This window comes from Polistes dominula, unplaced genomic scaffold, assembly GCF_049000335.1.
Source record: "Polistes dominula isolate Pdom_NZ unplaced genomic scaffold, Pdom_raw_medaka contig_77, whole genome shotgun sequence".
NCBI lineage: Eukaryota > Metazoa > Arthropoda > Insecta > Hymenoptera > Vespidae > Polistes > Polistes dominula.
The window spans coordinates 8958406-8972031 of NW_028301152.1; the positions used below are offsets into that span (position 1 = coordinate 8958406).

The window sequence follows — 13626 nt, forward strand, 5'->3', positions numbered from 1 at the left end:
ACGACGATTTAATATTATCCACAGCTTCGGGCTATTTAGAGAAATCATTTAGAACTAACTCGATGCAATCTCACTTCTCTCTTTCTCTTTTGAATTTTAATGATTGGTCGAAGAATGATAGTCCATCCATCCATCCATCTATCCATCCGATTGTGCACACAACGCACACACATACACATATACATACATATTAACGTTTATTTCTATCCACGTCTTGTACTCTATGATTTATAGTACGATTGTGTAACGTGATTATAAAATACACACACACCTGTATGTGTATTGATAAATTAATCTCAACTTTAGATTAAAGTCTAAGAATCTTTATAAGACACGCGAACAAGTGAAGAAGAAGGAGGAGGAGGAGGAGGAGGAGGAAGAGGAGGACATGTGTGCTTTTGCAAATCGATTTATGCTATCGTAGGATTTGTCATAAGATATCACTCACTTGTTCAAGGTTGTTGCATTAGATCTTTATGCATCAAAGTTGTATTTGTCCTCTTATATATATGTATGTGTGTGTGTGTGTGTGGGTGTATGCATCGAGTTACGTAAAAAGTCACCGGTCGTTAAAGTTTTCACCGTGAGATAATAAACACACGTATCGGTATTATACACACATATACATATTATATATATATATACGTTAGTGGATGACGCGTGATTTTTCATTGGTCGTTTAACGTCAAACTTTTCCAATACGAACGATTAATCGATTTCCAAGATTTTTATCCGCGAACGGTTTGTACGTGATGTGTGTGTTTTTTTTATTTTTGTTTTTATTTTTAAACGATGATAACTTCATCGGAAAGTTTACCCTTTTTTATTTATTTTTGTTTAATTTAATTAATTCCTTAAATTAGTTTAAATTAAGAACAAATATTAAATAAATATATAACATATAATATATAATAGAAATAAATATATAATACATAGTATATATAATAATTCTATTATTAATAATTATTAATTATTACAATAATAATTAATAATTATTTTATATATATATATATATATATATATATATATATATATATAATTTTTATTTAAAATAAATTAAAATAAAAAAATTAATTTAAGGAATATTTGAACGCGAAAAGTATTATTTAAAGTGTTAATTATTATAATAATTAAATTTGTATATAATTAACTCTTCAAATCATAATTATAAACGTGAGGAAGAAAAATATAAATTGGATTGTAAATATATTTGAGAATATTTTTTTTTTCAATATTAACTACTAGTTTCTACGATATATAAGTAATATAATTTGAAATAAATACTAGTAACGTTTTTCTTGTATATTTCTTCGTTTCTATCTCTTTTTTCATTTTCCTTTTTTTCAAATAATTCTCATCTAATGTTGATTTATATCGTTTTTTCGTTATGAGAAATAAAGTTTTGAAAATCTATGAAGAAAAACGAGCACGTCATTTTTGCATTGTCGACCGTTAAAATGTATAATTATGAGTGAATCTTTGTTGATATAGTACGATAATTATCGTAATAAATCACGATGAGTACTTGTCAGGTGTAACATTATAATGATCTCAAGAGATTGAAGAAACATCTTTCATTATCAAGTTTTCATCGTCGATAACAAAAAAAAGATAGAATTGTTATATGACGTGTATAACTATATATACTTATTCATTCCAATTTAATATTTATCTCGAATAAATAATATAATATACTTTTATGTTATATATATACGTTATATGTTAAATGAAACATATTCGGATATATATTTATGGTTGTTTTTGTTGACTTACTTTAAATTGATCTTATTAACCTTTTAAGAAGCAAGAAAGTTAATTACAATTTTTTTTGTTTATAATATAATATATATAGTGTACAGATGTGATAGAAAAAAGAAGATAATAAACATATAATTTTATAATAAATATATATATATATATATATATATATATATACTAGGATGCTTTTTTGCTATAAAAAACATTGATACATGATTTTTATAATACTACTTTTATAATACTACTTTTACTTTTGTTAATTATATAATGTGTAACAAAAGTTTTTATAATTATATATATATATATATATATATATATATATATATATATAATGTGCAACAAAAGTATTAAAAAATTAATTTTGAAATATTATATAAAATAATAATAATTCTTATATAAAAGACGTAATTTTTCTTTTGAGACTTTTAAAAGCTTGAAGGGTACACGGTTTTCCCTTTGGTTTAACTTGGTGAGAAAAGAAAAAAGAAAAAAGAAAAAGAGAGATAGATAGAGAACGCACGCACGATTTCCTGGGCAATCAACGCGCCGGAAGTTTAACCAATCGGCACGATAGAAACTACTTCGCTTAGTTCTCGACCTTGATTGGTTAGTTCTGTATCGAACGGGGTGTGACTTTTTGAAGACCGTGTTATGTTCTCCTCTCACTCACACTTACTTTCTCAACAACAGGGGGTCTCTATCCCTCTCTCCTTCTCTCTCATACACTTGGGGTGCATTTTCGTCAGTAATAATGGGGTGAAGAATATTTCACCTGGGCCTGAGGCAAAAACGAATGAGATGGCTGTTGCTGCTGGTTCTTCTTCTTCGTTCCTTCGTTAATTTCATTAGACCAACTGATTTTCCTACCCCCCTTTTTGTATTGGACCCTACCCAAAAAGATGGTGGTGGTGGTGATGAAGAACTGGTGGTGGTGCTGGTTTGAACTAACAGAAACCCTTAAATAAAATCTCCTCCTCTTTTTCCTATTTCTCCTTTTGGATTTGTTCAACGCAACAGGGGGTTACTCGTTGATTCGAATAAACGTGTGATGACAAAGAGTTGTACGACCTTTTTACTTTTGCTTACTTACTTGCTTCTGATTCGCTCGTGCACGAGTAACCGATAATGATCGATTGATGGTGCCTAATATGGTTTTTTTTTCTTTTTTATTAACGCACGGTTTAACGCTCTTATTTAATTCAAGTTATTTTAGAACGGGGAAGGGTTGCTCTCCTTCGTCATCGATGAAATATTGGGTTGGCAAGAAAGTATTGGCTTGTTCGGAAAATAATTAAGTTTTTTCCTGACTCAATTTTGACATTAATTAATGCAAACCGACAAATAACAACACGTGAAATTGTTGAAAGTTTAAATTTATCAAATTGAACTATTTAAATCCACTCGAAAATTCTAAGTTTAACCTCGAAACAAAAATTGTTTTTATTTTCACAAAAATAAAACGAAATTACTTTCCGAACAACCCAATAATTTCAGCTTGCACCAATGTTTGTTTCGTTATTCTTTTGTCATGTTAGGATTTTGTTCTTTTGTGGTTTGGTAGTTGACACTTTTTAGGTTGCTATAGGAACAACAAATTCTGTATAATTTTGTTTACAACTGTTAGTTTAGAAACAATTGAGTCTTATTTCATACTGAAATACCGAAATGACTTTCTTGCCGACCCAATATAAGGGTTTTATTATCAATTTTTCATATATGATTTATATTACGTTCAAATGTATTAGAAAAATGATAAACAGGGTAAAAAAGAAGAAAGAAAAAAAAAGGAAAGAAAAAGGAATGGCGTGCGTTCTCTCCTGAGGTTCTTATTTGAACGATTAATCTTTTCTAAGAGCGGTAACCATGCGTTTCGATAATCGTGCCGATAGTAGTTGGTTGGGTCTTCGAGGTCTGCGCCCGATTAACCACAAAAACTCGTTCGCTTTCCTTACGCGGGCCAAAGCGTACGTTCCTTTTGCCGGTTCTCTTCTATACTTCTATCGGCACGCCTGGTTAAATAAGAAATCAGAGAGTTCGTTGGTGTCTTTTCAACGAATATAAAACCAACACGAATCAAATTAAAAAAAAAAAAAAAAAACATTCGATGGAAGAATTTAAAAAAAAATTATAGAAGGAAAAAAATCATCAAAATTACAGATATAATATTATTTTCAAGAAAAATATACAAATGCTTGTTTTCTGTTTGTTTGTTTGTTAAATAAATTGAAAAGTAATTGAATTTTAATTTAAATTTTGTTATGGAATGCTATGTGGAAGAACACGTAAAATGCATAAAAAAAATTGAAACAAAATCTCAAATTATAAATATTGTTTCATAAATAAATACAATTATTTTTTTCTTAAATAAATAGAAAAATAATGGCAAATTGGCAAACTTAAAATGGCAAAATTCCAATTTGAACTATGTTATCGAATGGTACATGGAAGAACAAATTGTACAGTAGATATAAAAAAATATAAATCAAAATAATACATATTGTTTTTCACAAAAATTCAACTTTTTGTTAAATAAATAGTAAAATAATTGTATTTTAAATTTAAGCTTTGTATATCGTATTTAAATTTTTAAAATTGGTTTGCTTTGGGGTAAAACGAAAAAGAAACAAATTTCAGAAATCAACGACACGCGATAAGTTTTTGGTTAAAACATATAAAAAATAAAAGATAGATAGATAGATTATAAAGTTCGTTCTCGATAGATCGAAACGTGTAGAGTATGTTATGGGCAACAAACTGGAGCACACGACGACTTCTCTTAGAACGACGAGAACAACCAAGGTAAGTCCGCGTGTAATTGTATAAACCGGCTTCCAAGAAGCGGAACGCGCGTGTCGCTATACAGGGTGTTAAAAAAAACAGAAATAAGGAAAAAAAGGGTTTCCAATAGTCTTAAAGAGGAAATAATTCTAATTAAGATATAGATGGCATAATTATCCAATTAACTTTGACCCAACTGAGTATTCCATGAAAAAGAAATTGATGTAAGCAGGGGGTGAGGTAAGATAATAAAATCCTAGAAAGAAGATAAAAGATAAGCAGATGAAAGAAGACTAGGAAGAGGAGCAGGAGGAGGTGCAGGAGGTGAAGGAGGAGGATTTCTTGAATTGGTTTCTTGATTGGCATGATTTCCATCGATTTCTATCTTCACCGTGTAATTGGAATTACCGTAAACGACGTCATCGTCGTTTTAATTAAACCTAAGTCCGACGTTGGGGAATCGTAAAGAGGAAATAAAAAAAAAAAGAAAAGAAAACTGTGATTTTTTAACAATTGTACGCAAGACAATTTTTTTTCCTTTCTATTTTTTTGTTTGTTTATTTAATCCAATTGAGACCCACTTGAACACACCGTGTGTGCAATCATATTTATTGTTAACTATTATCAATTATTTTGAGTAAAGTATTCGTCAAAATAAAACTTTTTTTTGCCATAAATAGTATCTTTAAAGTATAGAAAAAACAAAACTTGGTATTGTAAAATTAATATATATATATATTAAAATAAACAAATAATATAATAAATATAATAAAATATAATAAGACAATATAATAAAAAAAATACAAAATTTGCCATTGTAAAATTATTATTTAAAATAAATAAATAATATAATAAATATAATAAATATAATATAATAAAATACAATAAATATAATATAATAAAATACAATAAGGCAATATAATAAAAAAATAAAGAAATGGCTTCTGTGTGTGGGAATCGTGTTACAAAAAATGTTTTGGTTTCGAATGGGTTAACGAGAATCACGAAAATAAAAAAATAAAATAGAAACGATTCGAGATAGATACGAAAAGAAGAATAAGAATAAGTAGAATTACAAGTAGAAAAAGTTTGTGTTAAAAGTAAAGTTTAGAAGTTAGTATAGGTAAAGTTTCTTCGAATGAAAATAAAGTAAAACACCTAAAAGAAGAGGAATGGAGAAGAATGAAGTATTGAAGAATGAAGAAGGACTACTCTGTGTCCAAATAAGTTGGTAAAGAGAGGGCACGAGTAACGAGGCATATAATAACCCTAGGTGACGTTCTGAACAAACAGCCATCTGTAGGTAATGCCGCCCCTATGGGCGAGTAACGCCCCGAAAACTACACCCCGTCAAGAAAATTACAATAACAATGAATGAAATCCGATCCGCCCGGCGGGCACGTACTCTTTTTCTCTTCCTCTTTCTTTTTTTTTTTATTTTATTTCTCGCATCACTCTCTCTCTCTCTTACTCTTTTTACGTTTCTCTCTCTTTTACCGGCTATTCTATTAACACCCAGGGGTACTTTTCTACTATTGTGTTGCACATTGAAGTAAAAAAGTAAAGAACTATATATAACGTCGAGGGTTAGAGTTATATACAAAAAGTTCATGTACTAAGTAGGTATATTTCTGAATCGTTCTTCCGTTTTCCCCAAGTTTGACGTTTCTTTTATAAAGCTATTGAGAATCTGAGAAGCCAACGAGCGTGTAAAATCGCTACGATTGTATTTTAGGAAAGTTTATCTCACCTCGTAACATTATTTCTTTCTTTCTTTCTTTTCTTTTGAGGATAATATACATGCTCTTTTGTGTGAATTCTTTTTGTTACAAAAAAAGAAAATAAATAAAATAAACTATAAAATATTAACTATTTTAGGTAATATTACGTTTTGTTTTTTGTTTCCAATTTCGTTGTTTAGATAGTTTTCTAAATGATTCACATGTATACTTTAACTTAGATAATTTATTTTAATAATTAATATTAAAATTAGGTATATATTTTAGGTGTAATATATTTTAGATATAATATATTTAAATTTTTATCATTTATTTAATTTATTTTAGGTATAGTATATTTCAATTTTTATAATTTATTTTATATAATTTAGGTAAAATATATTTAATATATTTTAAGGTATAATATATTTTAATTTTAATTTTTTACTATAGTGGCGCGTCGTACTTTAAGATGGCATCTACGAAAGCCACTATAATGGTGTTTAGTGAGCAAAAATTGAAAAACGATGTAACTACCATCACCTTATTTCGATGTTAACAGTTAACTTTTTCCAAATTAGTTTTTCTTAACGAGCCTATCCGTATAATAGTATCACGTTACGTAACTAAGTTTTTATTTTTCCTTATATTTATTTTTCTTTGGTTAAATAGACGTGAAAATAGAACTCTAACGTAAGCCTAAACAAAAAAGCCACAAATTCCGATAATCGCATGAAATCGATTCGATCGACAAATCGGGTGGTGGGAGGGAAGGATTTATTTCCGAGTATGGTCAAAATAGAAAAAAAAGGGAAGCGAGTTTAATTAATTTTGGTTCTTAATAGTTCACTGTGATAAAAATACAGGGCGGTGATCAAGTTCGATTGATCGATCGAACCGCTCAATTGAATAGAAAAGGTCCGCGTGTGTGTGACACTTTCGTAAGAAAGCAATGTCATTGGCCGAGATTCTCATTCGTTCATTTAATCATTCGATCATTCGTTTATTCGTTTAATCCAATCTTCGTTTACTATGTTGCAAATTTGAAGTGACAAGTTACACGGATAGTTGTCACTCATTTACATATACACACTGAATTTTTAAAATCATTATCACTAAAGCTTTGATATTATAATAATAAATATATAATATATAATAAATAAATATAAAATATTTATAATAATATATTATATAAATAATTAAATAATATATAGTATTTTATATATATACAAATACAAAATATAAAATATTTTATTATTAAAATATTTATATTATACAATATATTTATATAAAAATATAAATATGTAATAAAGTAATATTAAGTTACATAACCGTAGTTACCATACAAAACTCTATAATATTTTTAATATACCTAATTTAATGTTGTTATTTATTTTTTTTAATATTTATTTTTTAATATCAGATTTTAGTTTCTATCTTTTGCTTTTTTTTTCTTGTAAACTTCGAAATAGCTTCCTACGTCATATATATATATATATATGTATATCCGTTCTCTCATTGTGTTTCTTCAAATATTCTAACAAGAGAAATAAATTTTAATTAAATACGACAGAAGACATCGTAACGGTTTTTACTCACTTTATATTTCCGCATATATATATCATTGACTCTCTTTTATATCGGAATTATACGTAGAAATACTGTTACGTCTGACTGACTCGTCTATCTTTTTATTTCTTTCTTTCTTTTTCCTTTCTTTTTTTCTTTTCTTATTCTTTCGCACTAACTTTACATTCATTTAAATGAATTTATCGTAAATTTAATGTTACGAAAGAAATTTTGTGGATCATGGTGTCTTAAGTGGGACTACGAAATGTAATAATGTAATTTCATTTATTTTGATGTATAATATCCGTTTTATATACAGGGTGATTCACCAACACTTGCCACCTAAATAGCACCGAAAGTATGATAGTATGTATGTATGTATGACTTACTTTTTAGAAGTGGTAGGTCGTTCATAAAACTTCCATCGTCCACGTTCGTGTTCTGTAATGAAATAAAATAAAATAAAACAAAGTTGTATTAAATTATAATATAAAGAATGATCTTACTGTCTACTATGTGGGTGTGTGTTTGTAAGATCTGTAGCAAATGAGAAGAAATAATCTGACAATGTGAGAAATAAAGAAAAACGAATCATATAAACCGTAATTCGTAAGTTCGAACAACGAATTCTACGCTAAAAGAACCCCACATGTGTGTTATGAAAAACCACAAAGTAAAATAATACTTTCACTCGTATCCCAAAAAAGCTTTTTCAACTTGTTATATGCACCAATGTGGAGAAACACGTTCTCTTCTTATTATGATTAATTTACACTCGTCAACAAAAAATTATTTACTTGTAAGATCAAACAAATGGAAAAAAAAATTGCAAAGAAATAGAGCAAAGAGATAGTCAAAATAAAAATGAAAAAAATACTTTACAGATAAATTTCGTTTATATATTATCTTTCTCTTTCTACTATGTACACACACACACCTTTCTTTTTATCTGTTTTTCACTTATAATCATAAATTCAAAAAGTTACGAGCGCGTGTTGTACACGATCTTAAATCTGTCAAAAATCAAGTTATAGGTCATCTTGACAAGTTGAGTAAAAGTGTGCTTGCACACTTGTGTGGTGTCACGTGTTTCTCGTAAAGAACATAGAACGAAGGTAAACTTTTTCAGTTTTTCTTCTCATACGTCACGTTTGCAAAAAAAAAAACAAAAAGAGATGTACGGAGAAAAAGAATAAAAAAAAAAAAAGAAAAAGGTAAGGGTTAATAACCACATTTCGTACTGACAAATTAAATTATTTTTTGAGCAAATATTATCAGAATACGTGCACCAATAATGTTATAATAGGATGGTACAATATATATATATATATATATATATATATATATATATATATATATATATATATATAAATTAGAAATGAATTATTTTTCTATAAATTTAAATTGATTCACTCGTAAAGTAAATGTTGGTGTGGTGTTAATTTATTTATTTTTTATTAAAAACGAGGATTACGTAAAACGTGTTAAAAGAAGAGAAAAATATAAGAGAAAATAAATTTAAAAAAAGAAGAAAAATTACGTGTACCAATAAAATTATAGTATATATATATATATATATATATATATATATATATTTTTTATTATATTATAATTTATTATATATATGTATAAATTAAAAATAAATTATTTTTCTATGAATTAATTTATTTTTAAAATGAATGTGTTGCATTATTAATTTTATTTATCATTGGTCTGAGGTTTTTGGTGTGGGTTTGATTAATTTTTTTTTTAATAGAAATGAGGTTTATGTAAAACGTGGTAAGAGATGAGGAAAAAAAAAGTTGTAGAGTACGAATTCGCAGGAAGGTGTAATAGAGAAAAAATGTCTTGCGATTACGTACATCGTCGCTCACCTGGGGGTCGTCAACGAGGCTTGTGTGTAGAACTAGGTCGGTTTGGTCAAGGCCCGGGGGTGGTAGAAGTGCATCAGGACGACGTACCGCACCATATTCGACACCCCTTCCGCCACCTCCACCACCTCCCCCGCCTCCTCCACCACCACCGCCACCTCCGCCGCCACTACCACCACTGCGTCCGCCATCGTAAGGAAATGATGCGTGCATGTTCGTCTGTGAAATTAAATTTATTTTAATTTATTATTTATTTGTTATTTATAAATATAATTTTCGATTATTATTATATATTAAAATTAAACAAAAATGATTATATAAATTAAAAAATTAAATTTAAACAAATATATATATATAAAATATTTTATATTTATAAATATAATAAATTATTAATTAATTATTAATTATTTAATTTATATTAAAAAAATATTATAATATATATTTTTATAAAATTTATTATATTTTATTATAATAGATTTTTATCGAAAAATCAAACTAAATAATAATTTTTATTAATAGAATTTTAATAAATTTTAATTTTTTATTATTTTATTATAGGGTGATTAAAAAAGTATCGATACGTTATTCAATAATTTTGTAAATATTTAATTAATCTTAATTTGAATCTTTTAATTTTTTTTATATTTTATTTTATATCTTTTTTATTATAATTTATATGAATGAAATATTATCTATAATAATTATCAGAAAAATATGTTATTTGGATTATTATGATCCAAAAAAAAGAAGAAAAGAAATCATTTTAATTATAAATATGATATAATTTAAAAAAATGATATCTATGGTAATGATGATGACCTCGTTGATTTCGATGAAAAGTAAAAGTTTCGATCGTATTTCTCCTTCCCATCCCCACTCTTCATCTTAAAATTCAATCTCGATATTTTCGCACTGCCTGTTCGAGAATATCACCCGTTTCTCTCCCCGGATATAATTACAAAGTAACAAAAATAAAAGAAAAAAAAAATTGAGTACTTCGATGGTTGTGTTGTGGATCGATTAACGATCTGACATATGCATCCGATGCAACAACTGCCGATCAATATGCAAAATTCAATGTCCACCTCTTCTCGTATATGTAAATATCGATTAAAATGCAACGGAGTTTGTTCCCGTATGTGTTTTTTTTTTATTTTTTATTTTTTTCACGGTTAGTGATATAAATCGCGATAAATCGTACAGGTAAGAGAGAAAGGAGAAGAAGAAAAAAAGAAAAAGAGGCAATCCCCTTTTTTCTGTGCTCGTTTTTACGGTATGTACACGTGCAAAAGATTTTCTTTTAAGATTTCCGACGAAATCTTGACGACGAGATTTCACACTCGGAAGTTTATATTTTTCGTTTATGAAAATAGAAAATGAGAATAATTAGGTTAAGTGAAAATGAGTTGTTTCAAGGATAAAAGTGGGACGAAAGGAAACCCAATTTCCAACGTGATTCGTGATGATTTGATGAACAAGATGTTAAAATACTTTTGCATACATACGAGAAATATTATATATATAGGGGGAAGTCGCCTAAAAGTGGACACATCAGATTTTTGGGATATAAAATAAAAAATATTTCGAAAAAGGTAACTTTATTTATTAACCATTTTTGAGTGCTGAGTAGTTTTAACTAAAATGTTTTGTAGAAACGGAATAATTTATTATTAACTAGATTTTAATAATAAATTATATTTAATAATTAAAGTTTTTCTTTCTGAATATAATTTAACTAATTAATATAAACATTAGATTATTTTACATTAATATTAACAAACATGCATCCATAACACTCTAAGGGTTAAAAATTGCATACTATTATACGTTGAATATTAAATTAATTTTAATCTTATTTATAATATTATATACTATAAATAAATATAATATATATTATTAATATATTGTATAGTAAATAATGTATTTATAATATTAGACGAAAATATTAGCCTTTGAAGTAATCACTGAGTATGATCGTTAAAAAAAATATATTTTAATTCAAATAAATATATTAAAGGTTAAAAAATAATCAAATCATAACTTTATAATCTTCATTTTGATTTATTAAGAATATTATTCACTTTACACACATGCATAACGTTCGGAAGGTCGTGTCAACAATATTGAATAAGAGAATTTTGATAGAAGACAATGGGCCAGTCTGAAGATGAATCTCGAAGAGGACGATACTCGTGACCTATATTTCGTGCTTTTAAATATCAACACACATTCCCATCGATTAATTAACAATTATTTTAATATTCTAATACATTCTACTTATACTACAACATAATTTAACCATCGAAGTTATCACTGCGCAGAAGCGATAAAATAATTACATTGGAATGAAAAAAATAATAAAATAAGAACGTTAGAATGTTAAATTCTCTTTATTAGGAATATTTTTACCTTTACACACATGCGTAATGTACGTAAAGTCATATAAACAACATTTAATATAAGAATTTTGATAGAGGACAACGTGCCAGTCTGAAGGTGAATTTCGAACAGGACGGTGCTTCGAATATATACTCGATGTTTTTAAACATCAATACACATTTCTTTCGATTAATTAACAATTATTAGAATACTCTAATACACTCTACTTATATTTCAGATTTTTGTAACACACATAAAAGAAAAAAGATTATATTTCGATTGGTTAACGATAATTGTTATTAACGATGATACATTACGTAGATTTTAATCGTTTTATAGTAAAGATTAAAAGAAAAAAAAAGTATAAAAGGTAGGAGAAATCTTGATTGACTTTTAAGTACAACACAAAAGTTACTAACCCACACACACACACACACACACACATATATATATATATACACATAACTCGTCGCGTAACAGTTAAGATCGTTATCTCAAATCTCCCATTTTCGTAGCGATTCTATTACAAGGAACGTTTATCGTATTCGAAACGTATTAAAAGGAGAAACGAAAGTTCAATAACTTTTACCACCACCTTCTTTTCATACTCTCTCTCTCTCTCTCTGGATAAGAGAGACACACACACACCGGTACTCATACACAATATATAAAAGAAAAGATATATAAGTAGTTTACTATCATTGATTTCTCATTTGTTCAGAAGAAGTTGGATCAAAACGTATTAGGTTGTCCGAAAAGTTCGTGTCGATGAAAGATTGAAATGCAACGCATTTATATTTTATTTTATTTTTTGGATATATATATATATATATATATATATTTATTTATTAAATTATTTATAAAAATGCCATTCTATTCCACAACCTTTTTCCATCTTTAACCCATTACCCACAATACGAAAATGCAATAAAAAGATAAATTAAATTAACTGTATAATGATATTCATACTAACCAAATAGAACTTTTTAGAGTTAACCAAATAAAATTTTTACAACAATTGTTTTTTCTTTTTTTATTTATTGAAATATCAAAATTATTTTATATCATTAATTATTTGATTCTAAAATAAAATAGTATGAATTTGTAATATTTTTTATGAAGCACGAGGATACAATCCGAGATTTTAACTATGGAGGGTAGAGGTAAGGAGTAAAATCTCTTATGGGAGAAAATGTGAAAAAGTGTCCAGCGTTTTCTGTTAATAACAGTTCAAAAATCTTCCAGAATGACGCTGGTGTAGACACTTGGTATGGTATGAATGTAGCAATTGTAAATGTATTGTAATTGTTTATTTCACAATCCTACTTTAATAATATTTGGCGCTTCCTTTAAAATTTACCATGATGCTAATGTGGCGCCACCTCAATTGGTTCGATTTCGACGGACACTTTTTATATATAGAGATGTTGCTCCTTACCTCTACCCTCCATAATTTTAACAAATTAAATTTCATTCTGAAGTTGCAGTTATTAAATAAAACAAAAAACAATTTGAAAATGCGTCCCAAAACAACGCCATTGGCAGGTAATTTG

The 13626-nt window shown here is 27.5% G+C and overlaps 1 protein-coding gene across 6 annotated transcripts in view; it reads right to left on the reverse strand.

Moving 5' to 3' along the window:
• Positions 1 to 13626, reverse strand: part of TfAP-2 (transcription factor AP-2) — a 203144-nt gene that overhangs the window by 31181 nt on the left and 158337 nt on the right. For 5 of the 6 annotated variants that reach the window (XM_089178414.1, XM_089178415.1, XM_089178416.1 and 2 more), the window contains 2 exons: positions 9686 to 9913; positions 8213 to 8264 (listed from right to left, as the gene is read on the reverse strand). In XM_089178414.1, the coding sequence (XP_089034540.1) occupies positions 8213 to 8264; positions 9686 to 9913 (280 nt within the window). The remainder of the gene's footprint in view (positions 1 to 8212; positions 8265 to 9685; positions 9914 to 13626) is intronic. The other variant, XM_015319977.2, reaches the window with a different exon arrangement.